Genomic DNA, 20,444 nt, shown 5'->3' with positions numbered 1-20,444 from the left:
GTGGGGTCTGATCAGAAGGGTCTACTACCAGAGGTCACATTTTATTAAAAGAATGTGGCATTGCACAAAGAAAATCCCCTGTCTGTGGCAGAGAAATGGAATAAATACAATAAATAACTCCATCCAGGGCTCTCTGGGAGACAGGAGTGTGACCTGAAGACCTCAAGTCATAAATATGCCAAAGACAACCCTGCACACCAGTAAGTTGGAGCTCTATCTTTTTTACAGACAATAAGAAAATAATCTGTTCTTTCAGCTCTCCTCTCCTTTCACTGCCTCTGTAGGTGATTTTGTCTCTCAAAGGCAGTAATGGTTCCAGTAATTTATCATGGCTAGTTATTGTTTTATTTCTTCTGCAGACTAATGACGTGATATGTCATATTAAACATGTAATCTGCAGCTCAAATAAACGTGTACCTTTCATCACTGAAACTGCTGGATACTGGATGGGTGAGGCAATTTGTGTTTGTTTGAATGTGTTTGCAGGGCTTGACAGAGTGGCTGAGAAAATGTGAGTGTCTGTGTATAAGAGTTGTGTGAATGGCAGTGGATAACAATGTGGTGAGTAAATGGGTAGGTGACCAAAGGCAGTGGGTGAGTAGGTGAATGGAAATACGTGGGTAGTGAGGCTCTCTCACAAGGTGCAATTCCGTCTTGTTTTTTGTGCCCCACCACTGCTTTCAGTCACCAGCCACCACTGATGTATTCTTTAAATGAAGAGGAGTTCCTTCATTGTGTTTTTTGTTGTGCTATTTATTGTGGTGCCATTTGGTCGGCAACATTAACTTCAGAGTACCAACTTCAGAATATTTAACTTAGGAAATATTTTCAAAGATTGATTTTGAGAAAATGAGGTTTAGGCTTATTACTAGGATTTGGCATGATTTACAAAGCTTTTTTCCAAGGCAGTATCTCAAATATTTTTGTGAATAATTGTAACTGTTTGGTCTCAGTTTATGTTAATAAAAAATAACAAAAATACGTGATTTGTTTGCATATGTGAATCTTGATTGAAACTAATGAACTGAAAAGAATAACAATAACCTTTTTCCCCTGTAGTGTAGCAAGGGTGCAATTAACCTGCTATATTGGGGTGTATTGAACCCCTTTTGCCCCTGGCCCTAATGGCCACAGCATTAGTTGCTGTATTGATCTACATCCCTGGCCTCTCTCTTATTGTATAAGGCTGTAATGAACTCTTCACACATTTGAGGTTTTCCTAGCCTCTTTCCTCCCTAGCCCCTACTTGTTAAAAATACACAAGTCATTGTCCCCTTATGCTCCAACAGAATAATGTAAAGGGCATGTACGTAAATGTTGGACTTTTTTCCTTATGCAGAGTCATCCCCAGTCTTTTTGCCTCCTGCCTCCTATTTTTTCTGACCTGTCGCTGTTGGCTCTAGGACTCTGAGCACTTTATCACTGCTGACCAGTGCTAAAGTGCAGGTGCTCTCCCATCTAACGTTGGTATGATTGACTTATACCTAATTGGCATATTTAGTTTACCTGTAAATCCCTTGTACAGTGGTATCTCTATACCCAGGGCCTGTAAATTAAATACTACTAGTGGGCCTGCAGCGCTGCTTGCGCCACCCACTGAAGTAGACTTTCAAACCTGTCTCAGTCCTGCTAGCGCCGGGCCTGTGTGCGCAGTTTTCTGCCACAGGGACCTGGCATCTAAATTTACTTGCCTGGCCCAGATCTCCCCTTTTACTACATCTAAGTCCCCCCTAAGGTACGCCCTATGGGCAGGGTGCCATATTAGTAGAAGGCAGGACATGTGCCAGGTTGCATGGCCTGTCCTGGTAGTGACAAAGAGCCTAACTTGGTGTCTCACTGCTGTGAGTGCTGCCTTCTCATAGGACTGCATTAGAAATGCCCTACCTTATGTGTAAGGGGTATTGTCTGATTTATGAGGAGTAGCATAGGCATGTTTGGTATGGTTGTTATGGTGATAATAAGTGCTGCATACTGGTGTAGGTGTATTTTTTATTACTGTTACAGAAATGCCACTTCTAGAAAGTGTGCATTTCTCTGTGCTTATGACTCTGGTGTTTTGCAGCTTTACTCCAATCCACGTCTGGGCAGAGTGACAGTTGGGGCTTTGTGCATACTTTTCAGACAGCCTGTACACAGGGAGGTGGAGGTGTCACAGAGGTGTATCTACATACGGAATAGTCTTCCTTGGCTGAGAGAAGGGAGAGGCGGGGCACACCTATATTTGTAAAGGCTGTGCCCTGGCCTCACACAGTAGGGTCGTTTAGCCCCCACTGATGTTTGGAGCCTGTGCTGGAGGAGAGAGGGGGCACTCCCAGAACCAGGTGTAACTGGTTGGAACCTCCTCTCCCCACCATTGTAAAACACTGTAAAGACTGAGTATAAGTACAGGGGAATTTTCCCCACAATTTGGAGACATTTTGGAACTGGACACAATGCTGCTGGAGGGACTCACCACCAGGAACCGCCATGGACTGCTGCTGCTGTGCTGACCTGTGACCTGCCAGGTCACCTAAAAGGAACTGCCACTTGTCTGCATTTACCTTGTGCTGGCCTGCTGCTGGGCTCTGCCACACTGTGCTCTTTTGATTTAGTCCCCCAGGGGCAGGGTGCTGTAGCCCCTGACCCCTGTATCCACCTACAGCACGAGGAGTGCTTTATTTTGCTCTAGTGCTTTGGAATGCGCTTACTGAGGATTGCCTCACTTCTCCTTCGAAGCAAGCGCTTTGAAAACGCTTGTTGCTGGAATTCACCGCCGTGACCCAATCTTAATGTGATGCCCTAGCACTTTGAACAGCACATTGTTGTGCCCTGTTTCACCGCCGCAACCCGGGCTCCTTAATTGACCAAGCGCGTCGGAGACACGCTGCTCTCGGTGCCCCCGGGGCACGAGGAAAATACAAGAGAAGTAACATGGAGCAAGCGTACTCCCAGCGGTGCCCCCGGGGTAAGGATCGCTCCGAGGACCACCCCTGGGGCACCAGGAGGCCCTTACTTGGGCCCAAACACCGCCAACACTCGCTCACCAGACCGGGTGCGGGCGAGTGCCTTCCGGCAGCCCTAGGAGGAAGGAAGACCTCATCGGAGGTCACCCTTTGGGTCCCAGGGCCGCTCTAGGAGCAGGGCACGGGAGGTGAGGGAGAATCCCCCTCCCCTGCACTCTGCGTGAGGAGCGTGATCGCTTCTGAATTCTAAAAGCATTTCCCTGATTTTGGCCCCCCTCGTAAGGGCCGGTGGAGGCCTGGGGGGCCCCCAGGAATCACGAGCCCCAGGTAGGGGCCCATCCTGAAAGCAGAGGGGGTGTGTGGTGCCCCCATCCTTCACAGAAGAATTGGCTGACCTCGGCCCCCCCTCGTGAGGGCTGGTGGAGGCCCGGGGAGCCCTCAGCAATCGCGGGCCCCAGGAGGGTTCCGTCAGGAATACAGAAGGGGTGCGTGCCGGCCCCCTCTATCCCAGAGTGTAAAGGGGAGCCGCCACGTTGCATAGAGGAGCGCCGGGGGCCCCATCTCCATTCCTTGGCACTGGAGGTGCCTCATCAGACAAGCAGGTAATCCTATGGAACAATATATATGGCCTAAGTTCTTCTTAGAGACTTTAGTGACTTATGTGTTGCCTACCTGTTTTATCTTGTTTTCATATGCATATGCAAATGTTCCTTTTATGGGCATACCATGCTGATATGTCTTTATAACTTGCCATGTGTTTTCTAATGTTCCTAGTATGGGCGTTTATGATATTCTTATGACAAGTGCTTGGGTGTAATGATGTGTTTCCTGACTACTGCTTATGTTGCAGAATACTGGGTAACCTGTGTGTTATATTGGACTACTGCTAGTTTGCAGAGTAACTAATGTTTAACGTTCTGACAATGGCTAAGGTAGCAGGATACTACTGATATGTGATGTTTGGTCTAATAATTGTATTGTGTACAATAAAGTATATTTTTATATAACTTGGTGTTGTGTTTCCTTTGTGGTGGGGATAGTGTGTCACATGTGTTGTGTGTGTTGTGCAAACGCTTTACACATTGCCTCCGGGTTAGGCCTAACTGCTCGTGCCAAGCTATCAAGCGGGTGAGCAGGGGTTATCTTGGACGTGTAACTCCCTTGCCCCGACTAGAGTGGGTGGGTTCTGCCTGGCTTAGGTGCATACCCTAGCCAACCAGAATCCTCATTTCTAACAGTAAAGATGCACCAATTGTTGACTTACTTCACAACACTCAGCGCCTAAATGCTTTGCTGCTTCTTTCTATGCACAGTTCTCACTGCACTTAGGAGATGGGTCAGTGCTGTAAATGCCCCAAATACGTATCAGCTTTCTGCTCTCTATAATAACCTCCATTAGATCTAGACATTCTTTTAATAAATACCAGCCTTGTATACTGACTTCTTGAGAAGATGATTACTGGCGAAAGGGACAAGGCAGAAATAAATAAGAGAACATATTTTCAGGACAAACTATCTGTTCAAGATATGTGAACAATCTAGAAGTAAGAGTTCATCAGTCACACAATGTAAGGATTATAAAAGCCAAAACAAGATCAATTAATTTCCTAGGCAATATAAACAAAATTAGAACAATCTCCTCCTGTCAGAGAATAAGTATGCTGAACATTTCCTGAATGAGTGCATAAACCCCACATCTGGAAAAAATGAAGACATTTTCTTAACATTGCATGTCCTGTAGAAGGTGGTATAATGCAAACTTGAACGTCGAAACATGCGTTGACGGTGTCTAGAAGTCCCCAGACCATGACCTAACAACTGTGGAGAGATAAATGATAATATTTCTGCTGTGGAGTAAGAAAGGAGGGTTGGGGATATGTTGGTGAGTGTCTAGAGTGTCCTTGAGGTTGTCTGAATGATATCTATGTGAGGTTTCAAATATGTTTGGGGTTTGTGACTAATTAACTTTATAATGATAATGTGTACCGTCTATTAAGTACTGTTCATTATGTATTGAGAAATTAATTTACATGTTTTTGTAACAAAATGAAAGTATCATATGTCATTGGTAAATCATTATGTTTTGGTAAATTAATTAGCATGGGTTTAACTTCCATTTTTTCTAATTGAGTGTAATTGAAGAAATACAGGTTAAGCTGGAGTTTTTTTGGTATACTAGTGGCGTAGTTACCATTCTCTTGAAACTAAAAGAGAGAGATTTGGGATTATTTAATGTGTATTGCCGTTCTTTAATTAAAGTACATTTACCACATGGACTTCAGTCAAAGGTAATAGCAATGAAACCGTTTTAGACTGTAAGAATCCTTTGGCAAGAGTACCTCAGCGGTGAGGAGTGTTCCATAAATAAAAGGCCATCATGTCACATTCATAAGCATGAAGCAATAGATCGGGCACTGCTGCCTGACATTGTTGTAGGGACAACACAGTATTGCTGCCCATTTGATTAAAATGGCACCACTACCAGTGTTCCTCTGTGACTCTGGTGATGCTAATCCTTTTTCTATTCATTTTATTCCCAGATCCCCAGGGGCATAGCTTTAGGGTGGACTATGGGGCGTGAATACCTCCCCCCCTATTAAATACATTCCTAGCTTGGTAGTTGTTTCTAGGGATCCTGAGCTGGGTCTGCTATGTCTGTGTTGTTTTTTTCTCTTAATCCTGTTTTCACTAAGTAGTTTTCTATTGTTAATTTTTTTGGACCAGAAAGTATATATATATATGTATAGTGAGCAGTGAATGAAAAGAGTAGCAAATCTTCACCCATAGAAGTACTCTTAGAACGGATGCAAATGCACTATTATTCAATTTAAATTACTTTGTCAAAAGCTGTGGCAGTCTCAGATCCCAGACATACTCCTCACATTCAGACACTCAAAAGGTGATGGGACGAATGCTTGCAAATAATCTAACCACTATCAATAACTCGAGGTAGCATTCTAAACCATCGTTTTTTACTCACTCTGCCACTCTCGACAGAGAGCCTGATTTGAAGTTTGGCAAATGGAGTAAGGGTAGACAGGGTGGCACAGGACTTTACATCTGCCACCCTACATTTTTCCACCCACCAAATTTAGGGCTGTCACCAGCTCCACAGACATTGCTAAACATTGGCAGGAAAACTGTTGTCATGGCAGTTCTAGTTAATGTAGGAAATGTTTGATGGATGGCTCCAAAGTTTTTATTTTTCAAAAACAAACTCCTAAACCTTGGAGCAGGGGTCATTTTTGTTTCTTTTTAATGTCCCTCACCACCATCCTTGTGATGAACACTAAAGAAAAGCCATCTGACCCTCCACTCTAAATAGGGCAGATGGTTGAACGGGTTACCTCTGATGGTGGTTACTCCGCCGGAGGACATTTTACAATGGTGCAGTACATTCTACACTATCTGCGTAAAGCATGTGGTCCGTCCAACTCAAAATCAGGTGGGTGAACCTTGAATTTGGTGGACATGGTACTCCACTACCGTTGCAATAGAGTCCCTCTCCGCCAAACTCTAAATTATCCCAGAGAACCACCTAATGCAAATCATTACTGACCATTCTCCCCATGGGAATGGTCCATACTGAACCTTGGTCACCTCAAACATTCACCCTGCACCCTCTGCTTTTTTAGTAGAGGATTTTGAGATTCACACTCCCCGAAACTCACTGAGTAAGCTACGCCCGCTGATCCCGTACCTCTTGTGCCACCGTCAGCAGCAGAGCAGCAACCTCTGGTAAGACACTAGGGTAGCTACTGCTTCCTTCTTTTCTCCCTCTCATATTTGCCTTCTGCATTGTAAATAAAATGGTAATTCATGGGACGTTCGATGGACCTGCGCCTCAGCGTTCAAAATCTGGCTTTCTGTGTGGCACAGTTTTTGCTGTAAAGACAGCATCAGTGTATTTTACTCTAGATTATAGTGTTGGAGGGAATAGGTTTGTTCTTTAGACTTATGCCTTGAGCAGCAGGACCATGTGCTTGAACCTTAGGTAGAGGCCTTTAACTGGTCTCACGCTATTCCCGAAGACACATCTCTCAAGTCCCTTTCTAGTTATTGTTCTTATTGCTACAGTCATGCTGAATTAGTTTTGTACTCAACCTTAAATTATTGTTGTGCTAGATGCTTAGTGAATTGTTCCCAAATATCTAAAGTTCTCAAACTCTATTAGAAAGACCAGCTACTTTCCACATTACCAATATCATTCAAACTCCAGTTATTGGGTTTGTGTTGTGATATGCAATAATGACCCACGCATTATTGGAGCATTACATTTCTAGGTTTAATCTGTCCTCTAGGCAAATCATTTCATTTTATCGCATTGACATTGCAGCACATATTCACTCATTAATAGTCTGCCTTTCTTAGATAATATTATTTCGATATAATGTGAACTTGGTGAAAACCACATTTGCCTGAATAGCTCTCAAGCAAAAGCCATGAAAATTTGGAGATTTGCCTACTCTACCTGCTGTGCATATTTACCAAGACTGAGTGGGTGAATGCCTAGGATCTCCTGGCCTGAAGATATGCCTTTTGCAACCACGAGTTGGCAGCTCATCATAGCCCAGTTGGGCCTTCCGGCAGGGAAGATGAGCTGCTTGGTGGATGTGCTTTGTCAGGAGGTTTACTATCTCGTAGGTGGCTTTCAATGAGGCTGGTGGCTTTCAATGAGGCAGACGCAAGCTGCTGGCTAGAGTTTGAAGCAGCCTCTCCACAACTTAGTTGTGCATATGAATTTACAATGTCCTTTGCATAACAGAGTTATTAATTTAATCCAAACATGTCTGAGTTGTAGTTTTAATGCAAATAAAGCGAAATTATCTAGAGCAAAGCTACAGTGATTCTGGAAATATAGAAATATAATAAACCCTATTCACAAAACTAAACGTGGTTGTAATTTTACCTTGTTTTTGCCTGCCAGAAATTCACAAAAAGGATTCCATTCAGGTGTAAGTCACTTACGTGTACAGACATCTCTGCCACAAGTGTAAAGATCTCTGTACCCCTTAATCCAACTCAGAGGGGCTGGAGGACAGGTTTGATATTCCAAGGCAGGGTTAGCCCTAGAAGTTAGTGAATGTAAATAAGCATACTTTTGTAGTTATTCACAAACTCCTCACATTCCCCTTTCCACCCTGTAAATGGTGAGGGTTTTCCTCCAGTCAAGGGCCTGACGTAAAACCCTTCGCAGGGTGAGAAGGGGAATGAAACACAATAGATGATGTCAGGCATCGATGAAAGGATTTCTCTGGGAAAAATATTTTCACTGTGGAGAAAAGAAAATGTGCATTTGTGCAGGGTTTCCTAATGTCCCCACACGGGGTTCTCCACAGTGAAGAGCTCAGCATAAAAGGAATAAGATCCCACTTGGAATGTCACATGCCCTTCCCAGATGTAGTTTTCCTTTTTTAGCTAATTACACAACATTGTGCCATACTCTTGGTTTGTTGATCCGGACATTGGGGATACCCATCCCTTATGAGGGGGTCTTTTCTGGCAATATTATTCTGGACAGCATTATCTATTTTATACATCATGAAAGACATTACCACTACTTATTATCTTGGTGTGGCTTAATTATAGTTATCAGTTATTTGGTTATTAAGAATAGTCTGTTTATGCTTTCAATGCCTTTTGTGATGATCACTGATAGACATGTTTCGGTATTTTGTCTAAATCCTGAAGAAGTCTTACTTAAGATGAAACACATGTTGGCTGTTTGTACATTGCATTAACCATGTTCAGAACACACAGGGACAAAAATATTACTCTGGAATGTTAATGATGGACATTGTACCACTTGTATACATGTTTTCCATGTGAATAAAATGAAAAATCGTTATGAACTCTATGACTAGCGATTTTAGATTTGAATCATTTCAGACTTTGTCATCTACTTTGTGCTCCAGGCTAAGGTACATAACCTTCCCAGAACTTTGGTTGGAAAAAAAGAAAGTTGGAAAATGATGTCCAAGCAGATGTGGATGTCTTCAGCTCAAATTTTCTGACTTTCTTTGTGAATCAGGCTTAGTATGTAGCACATTGTATGGCAGTGAAGAGAAAACAATTTTAGATATATTGGTAAGTAAGTAAAACTGTGTTTCTTCATTTCAGTTACTAGGTGAAGAAAGGTTTCAGGATATTGAAAAAATTAAGACCATTGGAAGCACATACATGACGGTTTCAGGACTTTCCCCAGAAAAGCAGGTAGGAAACATTGAATGTCTCTGATTACCCAAATCTCACCAGTACCTCATGTTGATGTTTCTGTAGGTCATGAAATGGCTCTAGGGGTGGCAGCTCCTTACTTGTGGTCAATTTTTACTTTCGAAGGCAAAGAATGGTATCCTTTCATAAAGGCAAATCATGCAGTCAATATTTGTGGTAACTGAGAAACTACGCTGTTGTCATATCTTCTCTCAATTTCAGTTCTTGGAGTCAGACGGAGCTTACAAAACACCTCGTTGTAAGGTACATAGAGCTTATTCCATACGCTCATCTCCCTTGAACCCAACCAATCATTTTGCTACCTGACACTTTCTCTTTTCCTAATTTACAGGAGAAATAATACATTTTCAGGACTATTGTTTTAATATTTGAAAGTGTACTTATGCTTTGTTGCTTTTTTTCTATTTTCGCTTCATGGATTAAAGCAATTAGTTTTTCTAAAACAGCAGTATATTGTATCTGGTGACTGAAAAAAGCCTGGTTGAAAAAGTGATCTCCATAGATAAGTCATGGTAGTAACAGGCCCAATCACTGTGTTAATTGTTTGCTTCCATGCTATGAGGTCCGCTAGTGCTCAGTTTGAAAAAACATCACTTACCAGTCTGCGCAGAGACAATTCTTGATGTTTTCTCAGATAAACAGGAACGTTTTCAAAAGCTAGTCAGTGGCCACTTTTTCCAGAAAGGACATTGAAAAGCCTGGACTGCAGCTTCAATAACATGTCTTTCTCCCTGCTAATCACAGTAGAGAAAAGGACAAAATATAGGGGTGGGAGCACGTTTCAGCATATCAAAAGGGTATCATCTGTGAGGCAGAGGAATCATTCTGGTCATTAAAGGCCTTCCCTGGCATCTGCAACTAGAAAAATCCATTATGACCATGGGGCTATTTCAACCATGGCCCAATGGAGAAAGTCCTAAACAATTTCCATCACAATTAGAATTGTGTTTGAGTTGCACAGTGTATAGGTAGAGAATGAGGAGATATGGACCAATGGGGGCAAGTGTATAACAGCTCTTCCTGCACTGCTGAGTGGCATTTAAACTCAACCACCACAAGGGACTACTCCTATACATGTTATCACAGGTTTACATTTCACTCAGTAAAACAACAGAAGGCCACTAGCCGGCAACAGTGGCCAGAACTAAAAAAATAGGACTAGAATTTATTTCCCTTAGATAGAGGGAACAAATTAAGTTAAAGAAGAACAAGCAAATAGTAACAGTAAAATATACTAGATTTGTATGGTAAGCTTAGGAAATGCATTAAAAAGTGAATACATAGACGAAATGGAGAACTGTTTGGCTTTGGAGAGAAAATGATTGAGGGTGGGATGGACAGGATGTGACCGGAAAGACTAGATGCAGGAAAGGTGACCAAGAACAGATGGAGAGAAGAAGAAAGTGGAAACTGTAAAAAAAGAGCAACCATGAGAAACTTAGGGCCTGATTACGACCTTGGCAGATGGGATACTCGTCACAAACATGACGGATATCCTATCCGCCATATTACAAGTTCCATTAACTTGTAAAACGGTGGGCAGGATATTTATCATGTTTGCAATCGAGTATCTCATCCACCAAGGTGGTAATCAGGCCCTTTGAGTAGCACAAGTAGAGATGGCAAAAAATGTCCATATGTCAGTGTCGATTCAAGTAATACTGCATGTAATACAATGCTTGCATTTAGTCTGCGTGAGGCCTGCAAAGTTTAGCACCACTAATTAGAGATTCAGACCTCTAAACTAATCCAAAACTGCAATTTTGGAAAGTGAAAACTACTCTGAAAGTTCCTTGTAGGAGGCTACTAGTTTACATGGCCACAGAAACTCAGTTACATAGTAATGGGATTTCACTAAATTCTGTAAAATACTCAAGACAAGTGAGACTGCAAAAATGTGGGCACAAGATTTCAAAAACATTACAACAAGCAGCGCCTGTCAAATCAAGATAACACTGTAACTATTCCCAAATTGATATCCCTTGTCTTCTTTGAGATCTACAGAGCAATAAATCTATCTGCAACAATGTACTACGAAATTAGAAAGTCAGAAAATATACTAATTTATCAACCGCAATATCTTATCATGTCCTACTCAGGTCTACCAGATATGCCCATGTCCTTATTACATAACCACTTAACATCCCCATGTTTTCTCTTCCATGACACAAACCATCAACCTAAACTGCTCTGACTCTTTACCAGCTAGTGGTCAAACTCCATTGACGATTGTTGACTGATGTATTGTTACCCAATGATGACCAGTGCATGAATGCATTGTTGATTGCTGCATTTTTAACAGTATACTCTCTACTAATATGACTTTACTACTGCCTTGATATTTCAAGAATCCACCTAATCTACAATCCTCTTTGGACCATATCAATGTGAGCAACTATGACCCAATCACAAACCTCCCATTCCTAGAATAAAACATTGAAACTATATTCCCTGCCTACCAAATTGACATACTTTTTCACAAAACAAAACTGCTTCTGTATACCGGTGCATCCTAATCTACAGATGCTAACTGGAAACCACCAAATCACACTCTGCTTTATACAGAACACCATTGAATGTCTTATATGATTACTCAGGTTCGCAGTCAAGTGGAACACAAGTTATAATTTGCAACAAAATGCAGATTGTCCTTGCCTTCATGCCCTTGAATTTCTGTTTTATGCCTTTCTCAGCCATGATTACATTTTGGTCATCTCAGTACCTGGCTATGATGAAAATACACAAATTACTTTAATGCAGCAGTAGGACAGAAATTCATACCTAAAAATTACCAAGCAGTTATCTAGCAAGGTGATTGAAGACTACCTGAAACTACACAAACTAGTATCCATGCTCAAAACCTGTAACCACTTGTGCCAGAACCGGCACCCACAGTTACTAAACTTGAACCACAGTCCCTCGTACATCAACTGGCAACCGTACAGGGAGCCACACACACTGCAATTTACATCTACGCTTAAACCAACACCTACACCATCGCTTGCATTGGCACCAACACATGCACTCATGGGTGTACCATCTTGTTCACACTGTAGGCCACTGGTGCTGTTCACGTACTTTTACAAGATCATGTAAAAAACTGACAAAGAGAAGAGGAAATGGAAAGGAGGAGAAAAATATGTATAAGGGAAGGGGAATTAGACACAAATATCTATACTGTGGCAGAGAAACACGGACTGTAGTACAGGGAAACATAGATACTGCAATAGCGAGAAACAGGGAGTGTGATGCAGGGAGATGGACGCTGGACAAAAACACATGGGCAGCACAGCAGGAAGAAATACATAGTTGGTCAGAAAAACATGTACACCAGGGGTAGAGAAACACAGGTACTGGGGCAAAGAAGCATACACTGGGACAGGAGACGTGGTCAGTATGAAATCGAAAGGTGCAGCTCAATCTGTTGAAAGTGAAGGAGGTTACAGGGAGAAGGGCACACATCCACTTTGAAGTGAGCTTGTGTGAGTCTAACAATGGCCACATTTTGACTTTTTTGCCCATGTGGGATGGGTCTAGCCATGGTAGTTAGAGAGGAGCATAAAGCTGCATTTTTTGCATTTGTTTGGAGGCACCAGCGGCAGTCACCGCAAATCTCAAGAGGAGGGGGTAGGGAGGGATTGGTGGTTATAAAAAATAATAATTTCAAAAAATTACCTACTGCAGTAGTCGCTGCCGGCTCCTGCTGCCATGATCCTCTTCTGGTGTCCCAGAATTCACTGGGATACCAGCACAGGCTCCCCAGCAATCCTGGTTCTGCTTTCATGCTAATGCTAGCATGAAAGCAGCATCAAGATTGGTCTGAGCAACTTGGATTGCCGCTCACACAAAACCCAGTGCTGGAGAAACCTAAGTGTGAATGTGTGTTTGGCCGGCCTGAGACGGACGGGCAAGCACACATGCGCACTTAGGTGCACTCTCTCCTCCTCCTGACCCACTTCTCGTGGCCCAGCCCTGCCCCTCCCTGCACTGCTGGCTGAACCATCAGCTGAAAGATAAAATGATAAACAAATATTGTTTTATCTTTCAGCTCCTGGCTTAGCCGGGGGGGGTGATGCTCCTTCACCATTGTGAAGGAGCCGCCCCTGAGAGGCACTAATTATGGCCTGACGGAACTATTAGTTACTTACTGGTAATGTAGATAAGGAACCACTGTTGCTTAGCCAATGTTTCATCTTACATTCAGGGTAAGAATATTACTGGGGACACAAAGCATGTCTAGAGGTTGCTACTATGGATGTTCAGAAGTGCAATGCAAAATAATGTTTATCACGATGATTTGATGAGATATGGCACTAAAAAGAAATCTGGACAATATTTTTGTGATGAAGACAATGCCATACAAAAGCAAAAAAAAACATGGCAGTGAATTATTTGATAGGTTATCAAACCACCACCTCCACTTCTCTCTAAAGTCCATTTAGCCTGGAAAAACTGAGGTTTCAAAGCCCCAGCTGCTGATGAAAAGTGTAAATTACTTAGAGTGGAGAGTCTTCAGATGCATCAAGAGGCAGAGGGACATAGGTGTAAGACAGTTGAGCCCTACTGTGAGGCATTATTCTATATTTATATGTCCTTCACCACTAAACATAGGGGCATATTTATACTCTGTTTGGGCCAGATTTGCGTACATTTTTGAGATGCAAATCCGGCACAAACTTAACTCCATATTTATATTTTGGCGCTAGACCCAATTAGCGTAAAAATATTGGAGTTAACGTCATTTTTTTACATTTAAAACCTACCTTGCGTCAATGAGATGCAATGTAGGCGTTCCCAGGCAAAAACTTACTCTAAGGCCATTGCGCCTTATTTATCCTCCCATGCAAAAATCACACACGGGAGGAGGAGGGCCTTAAATAATGTTGCTAAGCCTGTTTAGCACCATTATTTAATGTCTGGGTCAGGGCAGGCGTTAGGGGACCTGTGGGCTCATTTCCATGGTCAGAGCCCATGGAAGCAGTCCACAGGTGCCCTTCCCTGTCCCCAGGGACACCCCCAGCCACCCCCACCCACACCTAGAGGACACCTAAGGATGGGGGGGGGACCCATCCAAGGTAAATCCAGGTAAGTTAAAAAAAATGTTTTACAGTGCCATATACATGGTACTGTGCCCATTGGCCATGCCCAGGGGACCTGGGCATGGCCAGTGGGCACGGGGGCATGACTCCTGTCTTTACTAAGACAGGAGTCATGTCCATGGGGGTTGTGCGTCGAAAAATGATGCTAGTCAGGTTAGCGTAATTTTTTCTGACTCTAACCTGATTAGCACCATTCTTCGATGCACAACCTCCTGTTTCCCTTATGCCTCCCCCTCCCGGTTAGCATCTTTTATTTTGACACTTACCGGGCCTTAGCGTCGGCTAGCGTCATTCCTTAAATATGACGCCCGGCTGGCTCCCAGGAATGGCGCTAGCTGGTGGTAAACTTTTTGATGCAAACCAGCGCTAACGCAGGTTTGCATCAAAAAGTATAAATCAGGACCATAGTTTTATTTAGTGCACTACTTGACCTCCTTGTGCACTTTCTGATACACCATAAACTCCCTTGAGGAAGGGTGCATTCTTGCCCATTCAAGAATGAAACTGGCAAGGGGCTAAATGTCTTTGGTTGTACCCCATCAATGTTGGAAAACAAACAAACATAGACCTGGGCTTTTTTAGATCTGGTGTGTCAGCACAACTGTCTGCTGACCTATTGTCACCAATTTGTTTATAAAGAACTCTGGCTTTGTCAAGTTTTTACCTTATTCTGTTGGCACTTTTATAGAGTTTTTATAGTTTAATGCATGAGAGACTACTTTAAATATCAAAACTACTCTCAATCATCACACATTAAATTGTTTATCTCAAAGATGCATAGAATATAGAGAGCAATCGTTCTTAGTTTTCATTTTTTACTACAGCAGCCTTTCTATAATAGTTTAGTCAGGACTCAAAATGCAAAGCAGAACTATTGGCTTGACAATGCTTGTTAGGCTTGTCGGTGGTAGAGAACAAATAAACTCTCTACCAGTTGTAAGGTTTTCCATCCAGACACACTACTCATTCTTATACACCATACACAACGTCTCTACTGCACATCATACCAAATAAATGTCCTTGTAACACCAGTCTACCCTGGGGTGTCCGACAGTGCTAGACAGAGTACCTAATGATGAAGAATGCCACAGTATGTTGGTGAGCGCTTAATCATTCTCTGGAAACCATTGTCCCAGATTATGATCAAATATACAGTGGTTTAGTGATGTGTACAGTACAATTGCTCTTTGATGGATTAGGGCAAGAAAGGATCCCCCCATTCACCCTGTCTGTCAAGGAATTCCTATTTCTCTGCGTTAGGGTGAAGGATCACCTGACAACTCAGGACCACCATTCTCCACCTTGACATTACAGGCAGGTTAGGATCAGCCAGAGAAAGGTCTTTGAATTTTCACTTTCAGTATCCCAACTGGATTGGCTGTGGTATGTAATCCAACAGATTAAATTATATCTTTAAATGTAGCTGAGTGAATTAGCCTGGTGTCCAATCTATAACAATGTGCTAAAGGGGTACATGATATATACCGTTCCCTGATGCATGGCAAATATTGACCTCAAGCCTCAGTAAATTTGGAGTTTTGCAGAAATTTGTCTCCATATGCTCCAGTATTGGCCCAGTGCAATAAAACATTGTTAGCATGTCTTGAGTGTTGTACGATCTTCTGCTGCTGTAGCGCTATAATCCGTTGATCATGATTGATACAACAAAACCGTGGTCTGCCTTGTCATTTACTCCTGCTTTTAATGTAGTCAGTTGCTCAAGAATGCACCAGCCTTTGCAATCAACTGTGAAACTTTATTTAGTGGGTCAGACTGGATTTCAGTTTGAGAAAGATTGGAATGGTGTCATAACACATGGTAAAAGTTGCCTTAGCGCAGGTCGCTAGTTAACTATACTACAACGGTGCAGACTTGGATTTCAATTAGGGGGATCAAGCGGAAGAGGGAGCTCCCCACTTAGGACCCTTGGCACTGCCCTTGGCACCCCCGTCACAGGGATCATGAAGACTGCAGCAGGAGCAGATAGTAAACAGAGCTTAAAGAGCCATGTTTACTTTCTGTGGTTTCCAATTCTTGCTCTCCCGATAACCCCTAAGCGAATAGGAGGCTGTTGGCAGGGTAAGGTGAGACCATGGGTCAGTACTGCGATGTCATCCGAGTCGAAAACTACCCCTGACATCGTGGTGAATTGACGCCAATGCAGTGTGTGGAAAAACATTTTGAAGCATGTGATCAAACCGGGTTTTGCTTCTTTTCTTTCTCTCTAAATGGCAAACACTGACTACATCTTTGCACAACATCAAACTATTTATCATGGCTACTCCATTAGCAGCAGACTGCAAGGCCTCAAGGAGACCTGGGGATTTACTGAGAGAGCAGGGACTCTGTTTATAATTAGCTCTTGGAACAAAGCGTTACAACAGCAAGTAATGGTGACCACGCTCAGGTTAAAACACAGCTCAGTAGGTAAATGCATGCCATACCTGATGTGTTCTGTTGTGTTCGCCTTTCAGCAGTGTGAAGATAAATGGGGACATCTGTGCGCCGTGGCGGACTTTTCAATCGCTCTGAATGAAAGTATACAAGAGATCAACAAGCATTCCTTCAACAACTTCGAACTGCGGATAGGTGAGTACAGTAAACATCAGAAGTGACAAACCATGGTGGATTATGTCACAGTCCTTGCACAGATTAACGTGGTCTTTTTGCAGGCTCGTAGTCACAATTCGTGATAGTTGCATGAACCTTCTTTTGAAATTTTGGGGCTTATATACAGTCCCTCCTAAACCACAGGATCAGCACCATATCTACAAGGCCACACACCCTGCATAGCTTTTCATGGCCTTGTAGACATGGAATGAGGCAACGCAGTGCAAGTCACTGCGTTGCCTCACCCAGCAACAGGGATGCATGCCATGGGCATTAAACTGGGTGTTTCCATGTAACAACCATGGCATTTGACACATTCCCAGATTTACAACATTTCGTACACCTGGGACTTCGTCAAAATCCTCCCGGTGGAGGATGGGCAATAATCTTCATATCCTCAAGGAAGTGTAATTATGTTTTTGTTTTTTTGTTTTTTGGTGTCATTGCATTTTTAGTATGTGTTTTATTTTGGTAAGCACAGACTATGATCTCTGTAATGTCTCTGAGATAAGGTTCCTTGAACACAGACCATAGAGGCTCAACGAGGAGAAATAACTGTATTACTCCTCATTATTTGCTCTTTCTATGTGTGCTGCATTCTGCAGTACACATAGGAGGAAACCGCCACCATTAATTGTTTTTGTGCAGGAACACGTCCCTTCCTTCACCCTTGCACCTTGGTGCAAGGGTGTCTGCGTTGGCGCGGGCAGCACATTGCGCACCAGCACAGGTGAAAAGTACAGGAATGCGCCATTCCTGCCGTTTTCTTCTGCTGCACCAGAATCTCGTAGATGAGGCTCTATGTCTCAAAATCCCAGTGAAATAACTTCAATTGTACCATTTTCTATCTTCTTAAGAACTTAATATTTTACTTTCCAGGATATTTTTGTCTGTCCCCTGCAGCATTTGTTCACATCTCGTACTGTGCAGCAGCACAGGCTTGAGTGTTTCTAGGTATTTTAAGACTGATCATAATGACCCATAGTAGGTCAGTGTGCTTATTAGCAATCAGTACCCCAGTTTTAGTAGCAAAGATAGCTCGGACAGGGGTAATGGTATTAGCTCAACAAATATGTTGATCAAGCGGGAAAGTTAAGATAAGATGCCAGAAGCTTCTTTACAGTAACGAATTGCACAACGAGAGAAGTTTCATGTTATAGAAGCGAATGTATGAACAACTATGTAATACTAAACTTAGGGCAGAGTACCAATATCCATTCAAAAATGGGAGTTCTGTCATTTACATGGGCGCGTCCACTATTCAGATGAGGGAAATAGTGCTTTCTTTCGTTTTTCTTACTCTTGGAAATTTTCATAGCCTTGACAAAGTCATTTTGTTGACGAAACATGTGTTGGCTGTCCTGTTTAAACATCTGGAATGAAGATATTTATGTAACATATGAACTGAATCTCTACTTTTTCTATGAGTAAAATAAGATAACTACATATGGACTGACTATGTATGTTTTATAAAACGTTTATGAAAAACAGAAGACTTGAGAATACCACTGGGATCAATCAAAGGGATACATTCTTGGACTCCTGTCTATCTATCTATAGTGTGCTATGGTTGTATTGTCTTTGAATTCATTATATATTTCTATGCATATCTCTACTTGTTGGTAGCAGGGTAGACAGCCATTTAGCACCATAGGTGGACCTCAGAATTAAGAGGTTACCACCTTTACACATTGGAACACTTATGGGAAGTGCATTTTGTTAATTTACCACTGCTACCACTTCACTGTCTATACGTGCATTATATGTTCATTAGCAAGACAGGTGCCCGATTGCACCTGAAAACATCAAATATGTCCCTATTGCCAGAGGAGCCTCTGCCAATCTCCCCTTAAATTTGGCTAAAAAAACATTTGCATCATCCCACAGCAAAAGCTCCCTTTACAGCCTATGACTTCTAACAACGCTGATTTGTACCCACAATTAAGTGGCCAACTTTCGAACAAGCAAACGCCTTAATTTATTTGATATTTACATGAACGTTATGCTACAAAATCTTCTCTAGATGTGAATCCTTGAAGCGTGTTTCCCAAGTCTTTCTTCCTATTGAAGTATTTTTTCTTTTTTTTCAGGTATCAGTCATGGATCAGTCGTTGCTGGCGTTATTGGTGCTAAGAAGCCCCAGTATGATATCTGGGGAAAAACTGTTAATTTAGCAAGTCGTATGGACAGCACAGGTGTGAGTGGCAGAATACAAGTGCCTGAAGATACATATATCATCCTGAAGGATCGGGGATTTGCCTTTGAGTATCGTGGAGAGATCTATGTCAAAGGCATCAGTGAGCAAGAAGGGAAAATTAAGACATATTTTCTTCTGGGAAGAGTACAGCCAAATCCTTTAATTCTCCAGCCAAGAAAACTGACGGGACAGTACTCCTTAGCTGCTGTTGTCCTTGGACTTGTGCAATCTCTGAATAGACAAAAGCAGAAACAAATTCTGAATGAGAACAACAACTCTGGTATCATGAAAGGACATTACAACCGGAGGACTTTGTTGACTTCAACTGGATCTGAGCCGGTGACCCAAGTCGAGGGGGCCGACAAAACTGAGTTGCCATAATAAACATTTTATTTGTGTCCATTTTTTGTATTTCTTTTTATATATAAATAAGAAAATAAAAAGGGTATAATTTTTTTAAATACCTAGTATGATTTTTATTTTGGTAAGCACAGACTCTGATATTTGTTAGTGTCTCTGAAATATGCAAAGGATCCTTGAACACAGACGGTAGAATTAGTATTTCTGATGGGCCATAATCTTCATGTTCACATTTAGGTAATTATGTTTTTGTTTTGTTTTTTGGTGTGGATGCATTAGTTTAAAATGAAGTAGTTTATGTACGTTAGGGCTGTAGGAAATATCTTGAGGTACCAAGACAGCTGCAGAGTGCCTCCCCTTCTATAAAGTGCAATACCAGTGATAATGCAGAGGTTAGTATTTTGTTTATATTCGGTGGTTTAAGTAAATAGTATATATATGTAAAAAGTCATATCCTAGTGAAAAGTAAGAAATTGCCAAAGCACAAGTAAGTACTGTAAACACTATGCTTCTTTGCATACCTAGCCCAGGAAGTGTCTACTTAGACTAGGTAGGTCATTATTTTTTTTGCTAAATTTTATTTTCTTTCCAATAAAGGTTGCTGACTTAAAGGGGGTGTCCAACCTGACCTTACACAACCTCCTAGTTTTTGGCTGTTTTTGTGATGACCCCCATGCTACAGAAAGAGAAACACAGATCACTCTGTTAGAGCACAGAACCTCTACATGCTCAAACAATACAGAAACTACATTGTCTCAGCACATTGCAAAAGCGTGACACACTTTATGTCAGTCCTAAATGACTGTAATTTTCTCCTAGCCATATCATGGTTTTGTTCACAGCAGATAGACTAAAATAACTTAATTTACAGTTTCACGTTGATTATACACCATGTAAAGACCTCTTTTTCAGGACTTTAGGTCTTGTTTCAATACACTACATATACTTAAAGTGGACTTTAGGTCAGCCACTAGCTCTTGTTTGGATGGCTTTGTTGTCTAT

General features: G+C 42.1%; 1 protein-coding gene across 2 annotated transcripts in view; it reads left to right on the top strand.

Annotated features, from left to right (window-relative positions):
- Positions 1-19,482, top strand: part of ADCY8 (adenylate cyclase 8) — a 915,978-nt gene extending 896,496 nt beyond the window's left edge. For both annotated transcript variants that reach the window (XM_069220762.1, XM_069220763.1), the window contains 3 exons: positions 9,063-9,155; positions 16,750-16,864; positions 18,976-19,482. In XM_069220762.1, coding sequence (XP_069076863.1) covers positions 9,063-9,155; positions 16,750-16,864; positions 18,976-19,463 — 696 coding nt within the window. In that variant the 3' untranslated portion in view covers positions 19,464-19,482. The remainder of the gene's footprint in view (positions 1-9,062; positions 9,156-16,749; positions 16,865-18,975) is intronic.
- Positions 19,483-20,444: the final 962 nt, after the last annotated feature.

The sequence above is a fragment of the Pleurodeles waltl genome, chromosome 2_2 (assembly GCF_031143425.1).
Source record: "Pleurodeles waltl isolate 20211129_DDA chromosome 2_2, aPleWal1.hap1.20221129, whole genome shotgun sequence".
NCBI classification, from domain to species: domain Eukaryota; kingdom Metazoa; phylum Chordata; class Amphibia; order Caudata; family Salamandridae; genus Pleurodeles; species Pleurodeles waltl.
Note: the sequence above shows the minus strand (reverse complement) of the source record. Positions and strands in the feature narration are given on the sequence as shown.